This window comes from Protopterus annectens, chromosome 6.part0 (assembly GCF_019279795.1).
Source record: "Protopterus annectens isolate FY-2018-M chromosome 6.part0, PAN1.0, whole genome shotgun sequence".
Taxonomy (NCBI): Eukaryota; Metazoa; Chordata; order Ceratodontiformes; family Protopteridae; genus Protopterus; species Protopterus annectens.
Genome location: NC_056737.1, coordinates 316066226 through 316083667, shown reverse-complemented (window position 1 = coordinate 316083667; position 17442 = coordinate 316066226). Strand labels below are relative to the sequence as shown.

The 17442-nt window shown below is 40.2% G+C and overlaps 1 protein-coding gene across 2 annotated transcripts in view; it reads left to right on the top strand.

Annotated features, from left to right (window-relative positions):
• ZFYVE26 (zinc finger FYVE-type containing 26) overlaps positions 1 to 17442 on the top strand; it is a 3506023-nt gene that overhangs the window by 1953490 nt on the left and 1535091 nt on the right. For both annotated transcript variants that reach the window (XM_044074068.1, XM_044074069.1), the window contains one exon: positions 15414 to 15518. In XM_044074068.1, the coding sequence (XP_043930003.1) occupies positions 15414 to 15518 (105 nt within the window). The remainder of the gene's footprint in view (positions 1 to 15413; positions 15519 to 17442) is intronic.

Below are 17442 nucleotides of genomic sequence, written 5' to 3'. Positions count from 1 at the left end.
CGTAAATCCCTTCAGGATTTGGTACACAACTCTCAGCAGGTCAGTAATCATTTTTTAAAATGTGGCTATGATGCACTGGAGGCTTCATTTAGATCAGCTATGACTGGGGCAGTAATTCGTAGGCATGCCTGGCTGAAGGAGCAATCTTTGCCAGACCATGTCAAGGCTAAACTCCTCGATGCTCCAATGGAGAAACAAAATTTATTTGGCTCCCCTGCACAGGAGATTCTAAAGAAGGTGGAAGAAAAAGCAAAATCTGTGCAAACAGTAAAGGAATTCTTGCAGGTCCAACCTCCGAGGTTCAGCAGAAACTGGCCTACAAAGAATTGGTCCTTTCCAGACACCTCCAGAGCACAGAGGGGCAGGAACAGACGCCCTAGAGGCAGAGGTCAATCAAAGGGTGCCTACAGGGGCCGTCAGTGGCAGCCTGCCAACCAGAGGAGTAGTGCCACAGCTACAACTACAACCACTACCACAGGACAGACCCAATGACTTGACTCTGATTCCGCCTACCAGGGATCAACTGGAAGCTCCCTTGGGCGGAAAGCTGGCTTTCTTCTCAAAAAACTGGCATTGCATTACAAAGGATACATGGACATTGCAAACAATAGACAAAGGATACAGGTTTTACTTCCACACTTTGCCAAAAAGGAACGGAATGCCAAACCTTCCACCAAACCAGAAGGCAGAGGCTTTAAGACAAATCAGCAATTTACTTCAGATGAAAGCTATAGAAAGGGTACCATCTATGGAACAAGGCCAAGGATTTTACTCCAGATTATTCCTGGTACCAAGAAAAGAAAACCAATGGAGGCCTATTCTCGACCTGTCCGCGCTCAACACTGATCTCATTGTGCCAAAATTCAAAATGCTGACCCTACAGCAACTTCTTCCCATGCTGGGCAAGGAGTCTTGGCTGGTGACTCTAGATCTCAAGGAGGCATACCTGCACGTCCCTATCCGACCAGATTGCAGAAGACACCTCAGATTTCTTGCAGGATCAGAGCATTATCAATTCTCAGCATTGCCCTTTGGCTTATCTACTGCACCCAGAGTATTCACGAAATGCCTGGCATCAGTAATTGCACATTGCAGACTTCAGGGAATTCAAATTTATCCATACCTGGACGACTGCCCAATACAAGCGGACAACAAGAAAAAATTGTTAAAGGACTTGGCCTATGTCATACACCTGCTACAGGCCTTGGGATACACAGTCAACATCCAAAAGTCAAGACTAGTGCCATCCCAAAGGATAACCTTTTGGGTGCGGATCTGGACACAATCACTCAGATGGCTTTTCTCACAGAAGAAAAACAAAAACAACTTCCAGATTATTTCATGATTTTGACAAGACAAACTCAGCTTACTGCAAGGAAAGTCCTGCAGGCCCTGGGTTACATGGCATCCTGCATAATCTTGATTCCACATGCCAGGCTGCATATGAGAAAACTGCAATGGTACCTAAGGAATGTATGGTCTCAACACAGTCACAGTCAAACCATGATACCAATCATTCCATGCCTTCAAAAGGAATTCCTGTGGTGGGCTCAGGCCTGCCAGTCCAACAGAGGGTTGCCTTTCAACAAACCAAAAACAAGGCAGACCATCACCATGGATGCCTCAGACCAAGGATGGGGAGCACACATGGAGGACAAATGCATCCAAGGCCTATGGCCTCAAGGGCAGCTAAGCATGCACATAAACCAAAAGGAAATGCTGGCAGTGAGGCATGCAATCGAGGCATTCAAACCATTCCTCCAGCAAGGACATCTGTTAATAAGGACAGACAACACCACAGTCATGTGGTACATAAACAAACAAGGAGGGACACATTCCTACCCTCTATGCCGGATGGCAATGAATCTGTGGAACTTATGCCTGAATCTCAATATCCAGCTGCAGGCCAAATTCGTACCAGGAAAAGAAAATTCACTAGCAGACAGCTTAAGCAGAACTACCACGGATGCACACGAATGGATGCTGCATCCAGACATCTTCAAACTCATAACAAAGAAATGGGGAATGCCAGAGATAGATCTGTTCGCCTCCCCACTCAACCACCAACTGAAGAAATTCTGCTCAAGGACATACCACCCACAAGCCTGGAGGGTGGACTCTCTCTTTCAGCTGGAATGCCCTAACAGTATATGCCTTTCCACCTCTCCCATTGATGTACAAGGTTCTACTGAAGATCAGGGAGGAACAGACAAAGGTGATACTAATAGCTCTGGACTGGCCAAGACAACACTGGTATCTGCTACTGAGAAGCATGTCTCAGGCAAACTCATGGCCTCTTCCCCTATGGCCTCTTCTTCTAACGCAGAACAATTTCAAGACCCTACATCCAAACTTGAAAACATTGCAACTAACTGCCTGGAAAATTCCTTAAAACCAAACCAAACTGTTTTATCTCAGAGGGTGAAGGACATTTTCCTGGAGGCTCGCAGACCTTCCACAAGGAAGACATACTCAGCTAAATGGAAGAGATTTCTTATTTGGAGCACATCAAAGGGCACAGATGTCACAGTGGCAAACCTAGCACACATCCTAGAGTACTTAGCAGAATTGTTCCACAATGGCCTGTCTTATTCTTCCATTAAGATTCATGCTTCAGCAATTTCAGCAGAATACAATATGGATCCACCTATCTTCTCTCACCCTCTGCTTAGGCAATTTTTGAGAGGGATCAAAAATGTTAAACCTCCAAGGAGACCCCTCTACCTGCATGGGATCTCAATTTTGTGCTGGAAAAATTGACACTACCTCCTTTTGAACCAGCAGCATCAGCAGACCTACAGTTTTTATCTTGGAAAACTGCTTTTCTTCTGGCAATCACTTCAGCAAGAAGAGTATCCGAGTTACAGGCATTAATGGCAGTGCAGCCTTTTCTTATTTTCCACCAGGACAGAGTGTCACTGAGAACCAATCCTACTTTCATGCCAAAGGTGGTATCCAGGGTATCCTTGAACCAAGCTATTCATTTGCCTACTTTCTTCCCTAACCCACAGAACAAAGGAGAAAACTTTTGCACACCTTGGATATACACAGACAACTATGCTACTATCTGGACAGAACTAAAACCAACAGAAAAACTGACCAACTTTTTGTAGCATATGCAACTGGGGTGCAAGGAAGAGTAATTTCCAAACAGACAATTTCAAAATGGATAGGAAATTGCATTCGTTTTTGCTACTCCTTTCATGGAAAGACAGCTCCTGAAAATATCAGGCCTCATTCCACAAGGGCCACAGCCACCACTACAGCTTTCCTACGAGGGGTGGCTACCAAGGACATTTTAGAAGCTGCTACTTGGAGCTCCGTGCATACATTTGCCAAGCATTACAATCTACCTTTATACTCCAGATCCCGAGCAGGGTTTGCAACTGCAGTTCTGCAGGGGATCTTAACTACACCATCCTTCTCTTAGTACCTCCTCCCCCAGTTTGGCTATGGTATTCTACCCATATGTTATGACTGCAGATGCATCCTTGAAGGACATAGTACAGTTTTGTACCTACCATAAATGTAGATGTCCGATAGGTATACATCTGCAGTCAGGATTACCCACCCTCCTTCCCCTCTGTGGTATTCCTAGGGTGTTTACCCCTCTTTCAGCTAGCTGGGGGAATCTATTATGGTGTATTTGTTTGTTTGTATATATATATATATATATATATATATATATATAATTTGCTACTGTTTGGAACTTTTCAGCATTTATCCAAATTTAGCCTTCCTAGAGGGCACCTGGCATCTGGGGCAAGAAACACTGAGGAAAATGGCGTCGGCTGATGCCTTTATACCCCAGAAGCTCTGACGTCGGGGAAAGTGCGACATCAGCCGAGGCCAGACCCAGACTTTGGAACTGTTGATCAAGGGTTGCCTGAGGCAGGACAACCCATATGTTATGACTGCAGATGCATACCTATCGGACATCTACATTTATGGTAGGTACAAAACTGTACTTTCCTCCTTATCTCTATTTAAGTGCAGCTTGGGCCAATGGATGAGTAATCAGAAATTCACTCAAGTCTGGTTCACATGTCCCTGAGGACAGAGGCAGTCAGTAAATCACCCCCTATAAATCGGATATAAATCAAATTTGTGGATCACATTTGCGTTGTGTGGCCAGACTTTTAATGCCCCTAGTAGTCGCTAGCCCAGTGTACACCTAAGAACCTATATTGCTTGACTTCTGTGAGTGGAGGGTAAGAGTAGGTTGAGGGGCTAGGTTTAGAAGGGGGAAGTTAAAGATGTGCTTGGAGAGGAGTAGAAAACTTAAACTAGCCATTCAGAAAACCTCTTTTTGACAGGGACTTGAGAAGAAAAACTCCAAATACATACAAGTAACACATCATACAAGAAAGTGCAAAACTGTTATTGAAGGATAAAATTAATATATAAACAAATTTGACAGAAATAAATACTTAATAGACCAGAAGGAATGCATGAGTACAAATGAAAGTTCAACTGACCTTTCTGAGGGGGTAAAAAGTGGTGCAAAAAGTATTTTGATAAACCTATATATTTTGCTTACTGCATCCAAAAGAATATTAGTTTGTGTACATGATTCTACTTTCCTGACAGTACTGAATTTTTGTTGAACAGAAAAAGCAAAATGAGTCTTAAAGTCTGATGTAGCTGTTTAAAGCAAAACTGATGCATGCAAATCGGGTGTCAGTCAAACAGAATAAAAGTGTAGTTATCTGTCTACTAAGGTATTCAGTCCCATACTGTAGAATTAGTGTTCTGTTAGGGAGGCTCCCAGAGAATATAGCATGACATTATCAGTGTCCCTAAAGTCTCTCAAAACTACATTTGCTTTCCAGAGTTAAGTATTGCTCCATTTCAGAGCTGGCAAATGTTGGTTCTTGCCTCTTTATGACTTATTTTTTCAAGGACAAGTATTTGACATCCACTGGAAAATCTAGTAACAGTCAAGCTAACAGTTTATCATCAGACAAGCATGATTAAAGCAGGAGAACAATAAAATGCTTTTTCTCTTGTTTTCCAAGAGAACCAGTGAATTGGATATGCATTTCTAACTAAAAAGTCAAGACATAGATACCATGAGTTCATGCAAATAAAACTATTATATGCATTTATTAAAACTTGATGCTCTATCAGGACCAGTTCCAGGATCTGCCCAGGAGAAAATTACAGTGACAAAGAACTGGAGTCTGCAGTGTTGGTCATTGTAGTTTACATGATTAGTATATATAATGAAAAAGAAGTGGGGGTTACATTAAACTTGCATAAGCACACAGTAAATAAAGGAAGTACACACACACACACACACACACACACACACACACACACACGCATATATAATCCCATTTTGGATTAGCATATATCTCAGGAGATTGGGGATGGTAACTGTACCTGCACCTGTATATGGTAGTGCTAAGGAAATGGATATTATTTAGCTTGGCTCCTATGATTGGAGGGTAAGGGTGGGTTGAGGGGCTGGGATGAGGTGGTGGTGGTTAGTTTGAGGTGTATTTGGAGAGGATTAAAAAAAAACTGAACTAGCCAGCTGAAGCGTGAACTATGGGAGGAATAAGGTTATGTGAAGTTGCTGACATGGAGAAGTTAGGCACTACACAATTCCTGAGATACTAGCATTCAGCAGTTTCTAATAGATGTTAATTAAGTTTGTTTCAGAAATCTGGGAAGTAAGTTGAATCCCATATGCAAGGGGGAATGGCTCCCTGCAGTTTCTGGTACTAGTGTGTGTATGCATATAGATATAGATATATATATATATATATATATATGTGTGTGTGTGTGTACAGTGGATATAAAAAGTTACCACACCCCTGTTAAAATCTCAGGGTTTTGTGATAAAAAATGAGACAACAATAAATCATTTCAAAACTTTTCCCACCTTTAATGTGACCTATAATCTGTACAATTTAATTGAAAAACAAATCTGTTAGGGGAAAAAATATAAAAAATGTACAATAAGCTGGTTGCATGAGTGTGCACACCCTTAAACTAATACTTTGTTGAAGCACCTATTGATTTAATTACAGCATTCAGTCTTCTTGGCTACACACCTGCCATCAATTAAAGAGACTCTGATTAACCCCAAATAAAGTTCAGCTGTCCTAGTAGGATTTTCCTGACATGTACTCAGTTGCCTGCTACAGCAAAAGCCATGGTTCGCAGAGAACTTACAAAGTATCAAAGGGATCTCATTGATGAAAGGTATCAGTCAGGAGAAGGGTGCAAAAAATGTCCACAGCATTGGATACACCATGGAACACAGTGAAGACAGTCATCAAAAAGTGGAGAAAATATAGGACAACAGTGACCTTGCCTTCCCTCCGAAATTGATGAAAAGACAAGACGAAAACTGGTCAGGGAGGCTGCCAAGAGACCTACAGCAACACTGAAGGAGTGGCAAGTACTGGTTGTGTACTACATGTGACAACAATCTTCTGTATTCTCCATATGTCTGTAGTGTGGGGTAGGGTTGCAAGACGAAAGCCTTTTGTTGCACAGAAAAACATCCAGGTCCAGCTAAAATTTGCAAAATAATACATCGAGTATCCCATGTGGGAAAATGTGTTATGGTCTGATGAGACCAAGGTTGAACTTTTTGGCCACAATTCCAAAAGGTAGTTTGGCGAAAAAACAACACTTCGCATCACCAAAAGAACACCATCCCTACGGTGAAGCATGGTGGTGGCAGTATCGTGCTTTGGAGTTGCTTTTCTTCAGCTGGAAAAACTGGGGCTTTAGTTAAGGTGGAGGGAATTGTGAACAGTTCCAAATACCAGTGACTTTTGGCCCAAAACCTTCAGGCATCTGCTAGAAAGCTGAAGATGAAGAGGAGTTTCACCTTTCAACACGACAATGACCCCAAGCATACATCCAAATCAACAAAGGAATGTCTTTAGCAGAAGAAAATTAAAGTTTTGGAATTGCCCAGCCAGAGCCCAGACCTAAATCCAATATAAAATCTGTGGGTTGACCTGAAGAGAACTGTGCAAAAGAGATGCCTTTGCAATCTGACGGATTTGGACAGCTTTTGCAAGGAAGAGTGGGCAAATATTTTCAAGACAAGATGTGCCATGCTGATAGACTCCTACCCAAGAAGAGTGAATGCTGTAATTAAATCAAAAGGTGCTTCAGCAAAGTATTAGTTTAAGGGTGTGCACAATTATGCAATCAGCTTATTGTACGTTTTTTATTTTTTATATTTTTTCCCCTAACAGATCTGTTTTTCAATTGAATTGTACAGGTTATAGGTCACATTAAAGGTGGGAAAAGCTTTGAAATTATTTATTGTGGTCTTATTTTTTTATATCACAAAAAGCTGGCATTTTAACAGGGGTGTGTAAACTTTTTATATTCACTGTATGTGTATGTATGTATGTATATATATATATATATATATATATATATATATATATATATATATATATATATATATATATATATATATGACACATAAATATATAGTTTCAATTCATATACACGAATTGCTGAAATATCGAATTTCAGCAATTCATGTCCATGAAGCCGAAACCTCAAAATAACGAAAGTGCATCATTGCGAATAGGGCTATGTCGAATTTGCTGTTATGCATTTACGTTATCCTACGGAAGTGTTTGGCTGGGTTGGTGTCTATAGTTTAAGGTGAGTGAGTGTGCGTGAGTGTTTTTGCAACTTGTACGAGTGGGTTAGGGTAGGGAGGTGGGGCTTTGAGTGTGTGTGTTGGCTGTGTGTGATTTTTTTTTTTTTTTGTATTTCCTTGTTTTGTGGTGTGGGTGTTATGGTTTATGTGTTGTGTGCTGTATGCTGTGTGTTTGATGTTGTGATTTCGTGAATATGAGGTGTCGGTGTTTTGATGGTTTCAGCTTTATACTGTCAAAATGCTGAAATTCGATATTTCAGCATTTCGGCAATATGAAGTGAAACCATGTAGGTTCATAGGTAGGTACTAGGCTATTGGCCCTAGGGCCTATATAAGCCTAGCCAAATGGTACCCTGGCTTTTGCCACGCAAGAAAATTATTTTCCTGTGCCCCTGTCAAGCAGAGCCCCAGAAATGATCCCCGGGGTGAATTTCCTATCTCCCATCCAATCATCAAGATTTTTCTTGAAGAGTGCTAATGAGGAGCTTTGTATGATATAGATAGGTAGTTTGTTCCAGAGTATGGGAAGTCTCTGGGACAGGAATCTATCCCTCCAATATGTTCTGTTTATTGTGGTGACAAGGTTTGGGTCCCTAGAGTGTGTAGCTTGGAGGGATTGGGATTTCTTTAAGTGGAGCATGTCCAACAGCTCTGGGTTTGACATAGCTTTGTATGTTAGGCAGAGATCGCCTCTGAATAGGCAATATGCGACAGAGTAAAGCTGGAGTTTTTTGAGACGGTCTGCGTAGGGAATCTGTTTGAGGCCAGTAATCCTCTTTGTGAGCTATTTCTGTGGCCTTTCCAGTTGTTGTAGATATCTTGTGAGGTACATACCAAAGGGGCGTTGTACTCTATAATGGGTCTAATGAGTGATGAGTAGAGGGGAACAATGACCTCTTTTTTCCTGGATGAGAAACCTTTTGTGATGAGGTGTGCCATGTAGAAGGATTTCCTGACTACTGTGGCGATGTGATTATCAAAGGAGAGACTACTGTCCACCTGTGTGCCAAGGTCTTTTATCACACTTTCGGTTTTAAGTAGACTACCTATATATATATATATATATATATATATATATATATATATATACACACACACACACACACGTGTATATGTATATATATATACATACATACACACACACACACAAGTGTATATATGTATGTGTGTGTGTGTGTGTATGTATATATATATATATATATATATATATAAAGAGAGAGAGAGAGAATGTGTGTATGCTACAGGCACGTATACATCCATACGTACACTCAGAAAGCTCTTTGGACATAATGGTATTTAATTTATACTTGGACACTTTAGTTCAGCCAGCTGATATAAATGTTTAACACTGCTGTGTACTTTAGTCTAACCACCTTATATAATGTATACATTTTCCACATATACCTGTGTACATATGACAACTAGTAGTAAAACAGAAGATGGGATCTGTGCCTACTACTGCTGCAGTTTCTTGACAAGACTTACTGTTTCCCATTTGCCTGTTTATAGGTGTTTCTGGCCAAAGTTGTCTGACTAGTCCCGAATATCCGTTTAATTCACTTTATGTATTTTCTTATGCTGTGTTGCAACAATTCGTACTATACTGCCTGCCATTGTACTTCTAGAAAAATACAAATTATTCACAAATCTTGTATGTTCATATACTAGATTTCTTGACCTAAGATATATATTTCCAAATTTCTGGAGGAGGAGTGAAGTCTATGGGAGGGCAGGAATTGAACAATCCTAGGGAGGGTCAGTCCCGACTTTACCAAATTCGACTATGTTGGAATTAATCATGGAAGACAGAGAAAAGGGCAGGGGTATTACATTAATGCCTTCCTTTAGTGTTAACAAAGGAAGAGGATGTAGGGTTGATAAGATGGGAGTTACAACAGTTTGGAGAATAGTGGAATACCTGTTTTGGTGCTGCTAATAAAAGGTCTTGGCTCCCAAAGTATGGCCATTTTTTTCCATTATATATACATTTCCTAGTCAGCAGTTTTTAATATTGAATTATACAGTTCACATCTGTAGCATCATGCTACATGATTGAACTGCAAGTGTGATACAGAAAGTAGTAACTATGGGGTTGGAATTTACTGGCAAAAACTGGCAAAGAAACCAAGGAATTAGGAACAAAGAGCTAGAGAGGGGAGAAAATAAAGTGGGATCAGTCCAAGCAGAAATTTTGACTGCAGGTTAGGGGATTGACTTCCCTACCAGGGATTGATGTTTAGATTGTAGATAGAGGATGAAAAGACTTACACTGGTAGAGATTTTAGTTGAGTCTAGCTCAGAAGCTGCTGTTAAAAGGAATAATTACCAGGGAATACAAAACCTTGCATAATAACTGTAACAATCAATCAGAGGAGGTTAGAAGAGAGACTGGAAAGACAGTTTTACAAAGGAACAATAGGAGGATATCTATATGTTTCACAAGTGTGCAACAAGGTCCAGAAAGTGTAGGATTTTTCCATTGAAGTGGTTGCATGGGTATTTTTTTTTTGTCCCCTTGGAACATCATTTTCACAGGCCCAGTCCCCAGTGCTTCACATCCACGTTGAGTCAGTTACCTTGTCTCCAAATCCCCGGACTTACAGCAATATTGTTGAGGCCAGTTGTATATCCTAAGAGTGGCCTGGAGGCTCAGCTGTCCCCTCTTCCATCTTTTTTTTCTTTTAGATGCCCTACCCTCTCCCTTCCCTGCCTCCCACACTCTGTTTCATCCAAGGGCAGTTACCGTATTTGGACCATGTCTTCCCTAAAGGCGTTTCATCAATTAAAGCTCTGCCTCTTGGTATGGGCACACCCATCCCTCTCTGCTGCTTCATCAGTTACTTGCACTCATAACTGAACGTGTCTCGACTGGGATTTAGTTATGACTTTATTCCTGTACACCACCAAAGTGGCTTTGCATAGATATTTTTATACCGCAAGCCAATTTTGGAGAATTTTTCCTTAGAAACACAACAAATGCTGCAAGCGTGATGGGAAGGAGAGACAATTGGGAACTTGTTGACAGATTGTTAAAAATTCCCACATAAGTGCAAATGGTTGTAACTGAGGAAATTATTCTTAGTTGGGACATATAATCTGAATTGCCTAGACTTGCAAATGTAATGCTATTGACTGCCGAAAAAGCAGGTATTTGAAAATGGAAATCAAAATCTAAATTTGACTGTAATTGAAGTACTGAACATCATAAATGACATATATGACTTGGAAGTAGAACCTTTAGAAAAAGGATGGTGCAAGTTGCATACAGATTGAATTTGCAGGATCATTGCAAGCAGAAAAATATTCAGGAGGAGGAGTGAGGTATAAGGGAAGGCAGAAATGGAACTATTTGTGTAATGTTGGAATAAATGATTGTTGAAGAAAACATGTGTACTGCATGGAAGAATGAAAAAATGTCAGTTTTTTCTTTTGTATTTGTGTACTTACTACTGTTTAAATTGTGATTTAATAATGTTTATGCTGTGTGGAAAGGAAGGGTATGAATCCTAAAACTATGGTGTGAGGTTTTAGAGGATATGTTAAACTGAGTTGCAGGAAAGAGGTCTTAAATGAGTTGTGTGTCTGAAGGCACATTGGGACGATGAATACAATGTGGGAATGGGTCATAGGTCATGGCTATTAAGGGTTTGGACAAAAGTTTGGGAAAGAAGCAAAAAGACTTTAATCCAAAAAACAGCCAACATAAAGCCAGAGATGGTTAATTCTGTATATGTTATTCTTCAAGTCATGGCTAAGTCATCCAGATATGAGAAAAAAAAACAGACCGGTTTCAGCACTCACTTGCCTTCTTCAGTGTAATAAATAAAACACATTATACAAGTTTAAATATACTCGTGACATTTATGCTCAACTCCCATTGGTTTAGATTGGATTGGAAGAAGCAAAAATTGAAAAAAGAGATCAGTGTGGCTGTATAAGGAGGTAAGGCTTATGACAGAAGACAGAGAGAAAAGAGGATGCAGGGAGAGATTAGCAGAAAGGGAACAAAAGAGCAAGTTGAAAGGCTCTAGCAGAAGGGGTTAGAAATGAGAGGTAAAGGCTTTTATTTAGACATGTAGCAGAAAGGAGTAAAGGAGGGACTATCATGACCATACTGCATTAGGGTGTAGTGGGAATTAATCATGGAAGATGGAGAAAGGGGCAGGAGTATTTGATGAATACTTTCATTTGTGTTAAAGGAAAAGGAGAGGGAGGGTGCCAAGGGAGTTGACACATAGGAGAACAGTCATTATGCTAGAGCATACGGAAGTAGAGAAACAAACTGTCTACCCTAAGGCACAATGACGAGATGAGTCAACTTCCAGGTCTTCAAACATCGAGTGCATTGGTGAATCCTCTGATAGAGATCTTCATCAGAGCAGTAGTGTTGGTGCCTGAGGACTGAAAAATGGCACCAATGGAACATTTGTGCACAGTAGTGGTGGTAATTATAACAGGGTGGCCATGGTGGTTCAGCGGTTAGCGCTGCTGCCTCACAGCAAGAGGTTCTCCGCTTCAATTCTTGGCTGGGGTGCCTTCTGTGCGGAGTCTGCATGTCCTCCCTATGGTCGTGGGGTTTCCTCCCACATCCCAAAGACATGCAGTAGGTGGATTGGACACTCTAAAATTGGCCCTAGGTGTGAGTGTGTGCGTGTGTGCCTTTTGTGGAAGGTTGGGCGCCGGGCTGGCAACTCAACACTGTAAAACCCCACTGCCAATCATGAGCAGACAGATGATCCGCTGTGGTGACCCGTAACCGGGAAAAGCCAAAAGAAGAAGAAGTGGTGGTAACTATAACCTTGTTAGACAGCAGTGATGTCTGGAAAGGCCACTGAAAGAATCTTGGAGGAAAGGCTGGATGCTTTCCTTAAGGACTAAAGTCGCTAGGACAGCTACAGACATGGGATTTAAAGCCAGAAGGAGCTGTCATTTAAAACTGATCCAGTGTTAGAATGTTAGTGGATCATTTGACATGGGAGCACCAGTTCATGAGGTCTGCCTGGACTTCACCAAAACCTTTGACTTTGTCCTGAAGAGACTGCAGCTACAAAAACTGGAGGAGCTGGAGTGGACTTGAGACTGAAGAATATAATTGCATTATTATTGAATGGTAAGACACAGTGGGTTGTGGTGAAAAATTGTCAGAAATAAGGGATATGAATTATAGAGTAATACATCATACATGGTCAGACTTCGGTCTAGTATTTTTTTAGTGTTTTAATTTCAGACATAACTGAGGGAAAATAGGACAAAATCATCCTTTCAGTTGATGACAGTATTACCTGCAGTAGTGAAGGATGGGGTGAAGAATCTAGGGAGGGATTTGGAATAGATGACTAAGTGAACTGAAGAGATTGTAGTTGAAGGTTTAATACAAATAGATGTGTAGTGCAGCAGCTGGAATACAACACATCTGTGGTGATGTTTCAGGTGGAGGAGTAAAACTGGGGAAGATTTAGCAAAAATAAAGATCTGGGGCTGTTGAAGCCACCTGAACCAAGCCACCAGGAACAGAATAAGAGGAAATTAGCTGCAGCAGGCAGAATGTTTAGGGTGTATTGTTGGGAGGATGGATTCCAGTGCTGCTTGTCTACCAGCCTGTACAGACCACACCTTGAGCTGTCTGTAGTTCTGAAAGTCATAAAGAAAATGGACACTAGACTTACTTTTAGGAGTCCCTGGGAAGCCCATTGTTAGATTGTGTAGGATGGACGAGAAAAGCTGTGACCAAGGACTAGAGCAGCTGGAGCTGTTCTAGTCCAGAAAAGAGTTGTTAGTGTGTGTGGGATATGCTATGGGATCACATGATTATAATCACTGAGTTATGATGCAGTCAACCTAAACAAGAATGGTTGATGGGCAGAGGGAAAAAGATTGCAGTTATTAGTTCTGTGGATCAGTAAAAGTGCTTCACATTAAGAATTTTGGTCCAATGGAATGGCCTTACAGAATCTATGTTGGAGGGGCAGTCTGAAGAAACATTTAAGAATGCATGTGTGTTGTCAGGAAAGGGTAAATTGGAAGCTGTAGAAGGAGTAGAGGTAGAATATTAAGTACACTTAAAAGATCAGGCTAGATAAGTAAATACCATCCGCCTGCTGTTAATCAAATTGAATGCAGCTGGAATCCTTAAGTCTGAATGTATGAAGGTGTTTATTGCATTCTGTTTGATTGCATTTAGTATTGCTGGTTTTACCGGCATGTCTAATTTGTCCATTTTGTTTGCAGGTTTTTTTATATTATTTTATTATTTTATTTTACATTTGTTGACCGGGCTAGTCTAGCTGGACAAATATCCGTTTTCAGTAGAGGCTCGGGGAGAAAAGCTCCAATTACAAGAAGTAAACAATCATTAACAATAAAAAAATATTAAGCATAATACAATAAGTAAAGGTGGACTTATGTATGAATAAACGGAAACAACAAACAAAAAAGCAGAACAACAATTTTACAGAAAATAGCTGGTTAACAATAAAATTACAAGGTAAGCAACATTCTGCAGTTAGATACAAGGACTGAAAAATGGCTTTGGATTGTCAGCTTATTACACCGAGAAACCATGTCTCTGATGCAGCATTTATGCATACATTTCAAAGCCTTGGGTGGATGACTTCTACACTTTTTTTCCCATCTTTACCTTTATGCATTGTTTTGCCTTGTTCCATATTCCCTCATTATTTAGCTTTGCTGCGTTCTGTTTATCTGCTGTTGGTTTTAGATCATGAAATCTGTTTTTACTATTGTTTTCATCAGAGATCATAACTATGCTGTTTGTTTTTAGGGAGCCAGAATGGTTACATGCCATTCCTTAAGCTTACATAGAATTTTGTGGTAGCTATAGAGAAGTTTTTTCAGGCTGTCCCCTCTGGGACTCTGTGTCCTCCCATGTTTTTTTTTTTTTTTCTGCATTATCTTGTACATGGCAATATTTCTGTGTTGGCAAGAAAAATGTGTTTGAAGATAGCATTTCTTGACAGTAGTAGATAATTCAAGTGGACGTCGTGGTGTTTTTTATGACTTCACAGCGTTTGGTTATCTGGTTCAGTTTTTGGTTGCGTACCTCCTTTATAATATTTGTACATCCTCCCTGTGCTTGTGTGGATTTTCTTAAAGATTTTCAGCTTTCCATGATAATGTTATCATCTGGGTTTATGATTCTAATATCTTGGTTTATGATGCTAATTTGGCCCTGGTGGTACAGTTTTGCCTTACCATGGACTGACATCCTATCCAGGTCTGATTCCTGCCTTTTATCTGCTGCTTGTCAGCATAGGCCCAGGGTATAAAATGGATGGGTGAATAGGATAGTTCTTTAAGTTAGAGTAAACCTTTTTCTAGAGCCATAGATCATTTTATAAGCAACTAGTTTTGTGTGTCCTGCAGAATACAGTGTAGGATGTGGCTGCTTTTGATCGTTGAACCTGATGTTGAAATTTGCCATCTGCATCCACTTCTCCTTTGTTACTTGCATTCCTCTTCGATTTTAAACAGATACAGCACCAATGATATTTACAGAAGAGCCAAGAGTATATGGCTTAGTGGAATGGAGAACTCAAGACATGTTAACCCTGGCAGCTGTAACTTTGTAAACATTGCCAAGTTCCAACATTGAATAATTCATATTTCAAATATGGGGCTTTAGAGATGTTGCTAGATCCATAACTGTATATAATGTAATTTAACATTTTTTATCTTTTTCACCACTTCATGTTTAGAGTTGTTATGATATTGTATTGCTTTTTGACTGTTTTCCACTTCCTTCCAGATTCTGAGTCTGACCTCCCAACCACCTTGGGCCACCTGGCAGGAGCTGAAGGAGGACAGTAGCAGTGACCCTGAGAAAGTGATGAATGTTATCCTGTCAGCTAAGGTAAGGTGCCTCAAAGTATAGATGCACTTTGAATATTTATTTGATGCATATAAAAACAAAGGAAATAGCTTAGTGCACTGGCAATTGTCAGCTGTTTTTTCTGCTTTGAATTTTTTTTGATAAATAGTTTAGTGGCAGGATGTCATTGCTAAAGCAAGAAAATCCTCCTTGTATTTAAACCCATGGGGTGTTCTTTGAAATTTTTGGTCTTATTTAAAAACATGCATTTTTTAGTTTTTTTTTTTTTTTTTTTTTTTTTTTGCTTCTAATGCTGTCTGCCCATCAACCACTTCATAAAATCCTTGAGTTAATTCATTCCCCAGTGGGGCAAGAACTGACCAGATTACCCTTATTCAGGCAGTCTAGAAGGGAGTTTGATTTCCATCCTTCTCCATATTGCCACTGACAGCAGTACTTATGGTAGTTCTGCCCTTACTCCGGCTGCCTCATGGTCTGGTTTCAGTAGATAAATAAGAAAAAAGGTGCAGTACACTCGTATTGCAATGTATTCGTCAACTCTGGAAACAACCTACTATGTGTGAAACAGAATAACACCTTGCTATGATCAAGGCAAGCCTAGAAAACTGGAAGGGTAGCATTAAGTTCTCCTCCAGTCTATCTTGTCTCGACTCCTTGAGGCTTAAGGGTACTTCTGAATAGGTGTTTTGGTTAGGCTTGCAATGGTCTGCAAACTGACTTTCTAGTATTTACTATGAACCTATATTTTATCCATATCATTAGCAATAGTAAAGAAAAATAGAGGGACCAGGACAAGCCATGAAAAATACCATGTCGGATGCTGGCTAGAGAAGACATTGCTTTCTGTCATCTGATACTCCTCCTACAACAGTTTAAATAATTTAAAGACCAACTGTGCCAAGTGTCTTAATGAGTAAATAAGCGGACGGTGTACTGCACCAATTGAGCAGGTTTCAGAATTTAAGACAAATTGAAATTTATTCTTTTCAACATCTAAGCTGCATAGTTAGCACAAGATGCACACAGAAGCACACACTGGTCATAGTCTAAACTAAAGAACAGAAATGTCACATCCAGAATCCAAAGGATTTGTGAATGTTGTAACAGTAAAGTAGAAAACATGTGCTGCAACAACAATCTCTGAGAGATAACTGCAGTATAGGTCCCAAACAAAGGATGTAATGGCATATGTAACACTAAACGCACCATAGACAAGGCTGGAAATAGTGCAGCAACTACACTGTTCCTGTTTAGCTGACCACAGACAAGTAGTGCCCAGCAGCCATCACTGTCTTGGGAGTGAATGAAAAGGAACTTAATGTTATATTTACCAAGCTGAAAAACATTTGATCTAGTAGATAACAGCTTAACACTAAACTACCTACTTGGTAAAGGAATTAATCCATATGTGCTATCTACCCCCTATTCCACAACAATCTTTCTAACCACCACTTCTCTGTAAAAATCAACGCCTCCTCCTCACCTCTAGCCAAAATCAAACAAGGAGTACCACAAGACTCCATCTTTGCTCCTCCCCTCCATCTACATAAACTACCTTTGGACCTACCCTATATCTGAAATAGGTTTAAGAAGGCTAGTTTGGTTCATAATAGAGTCCTGCTGTAAGGATGTTGGATGGAAATTACTTAATTATCTGTGTCTTAATCAAATATAGTTACAGTATTGGATGCTTTAAATCAAATTTATGCTTTATTTCTGCTTTTAGGATTTTCAGTATGTATATTTTTCAGTGATGTTGGATTGACAATCAATCAATTAGCAAATGATGTCTTAAAAGTAAAATTAGACCTTAATTTATAGAAGCCCACAGAAGAGGGATGACTATAGACTGACTGTGACATACGCACAGTCAACTAATCTAAAAGGGTGGCGAAAGCCAAACACTCTCTGGCTAGGCTTATAAATGCCCTAGGGGCAGATAGCC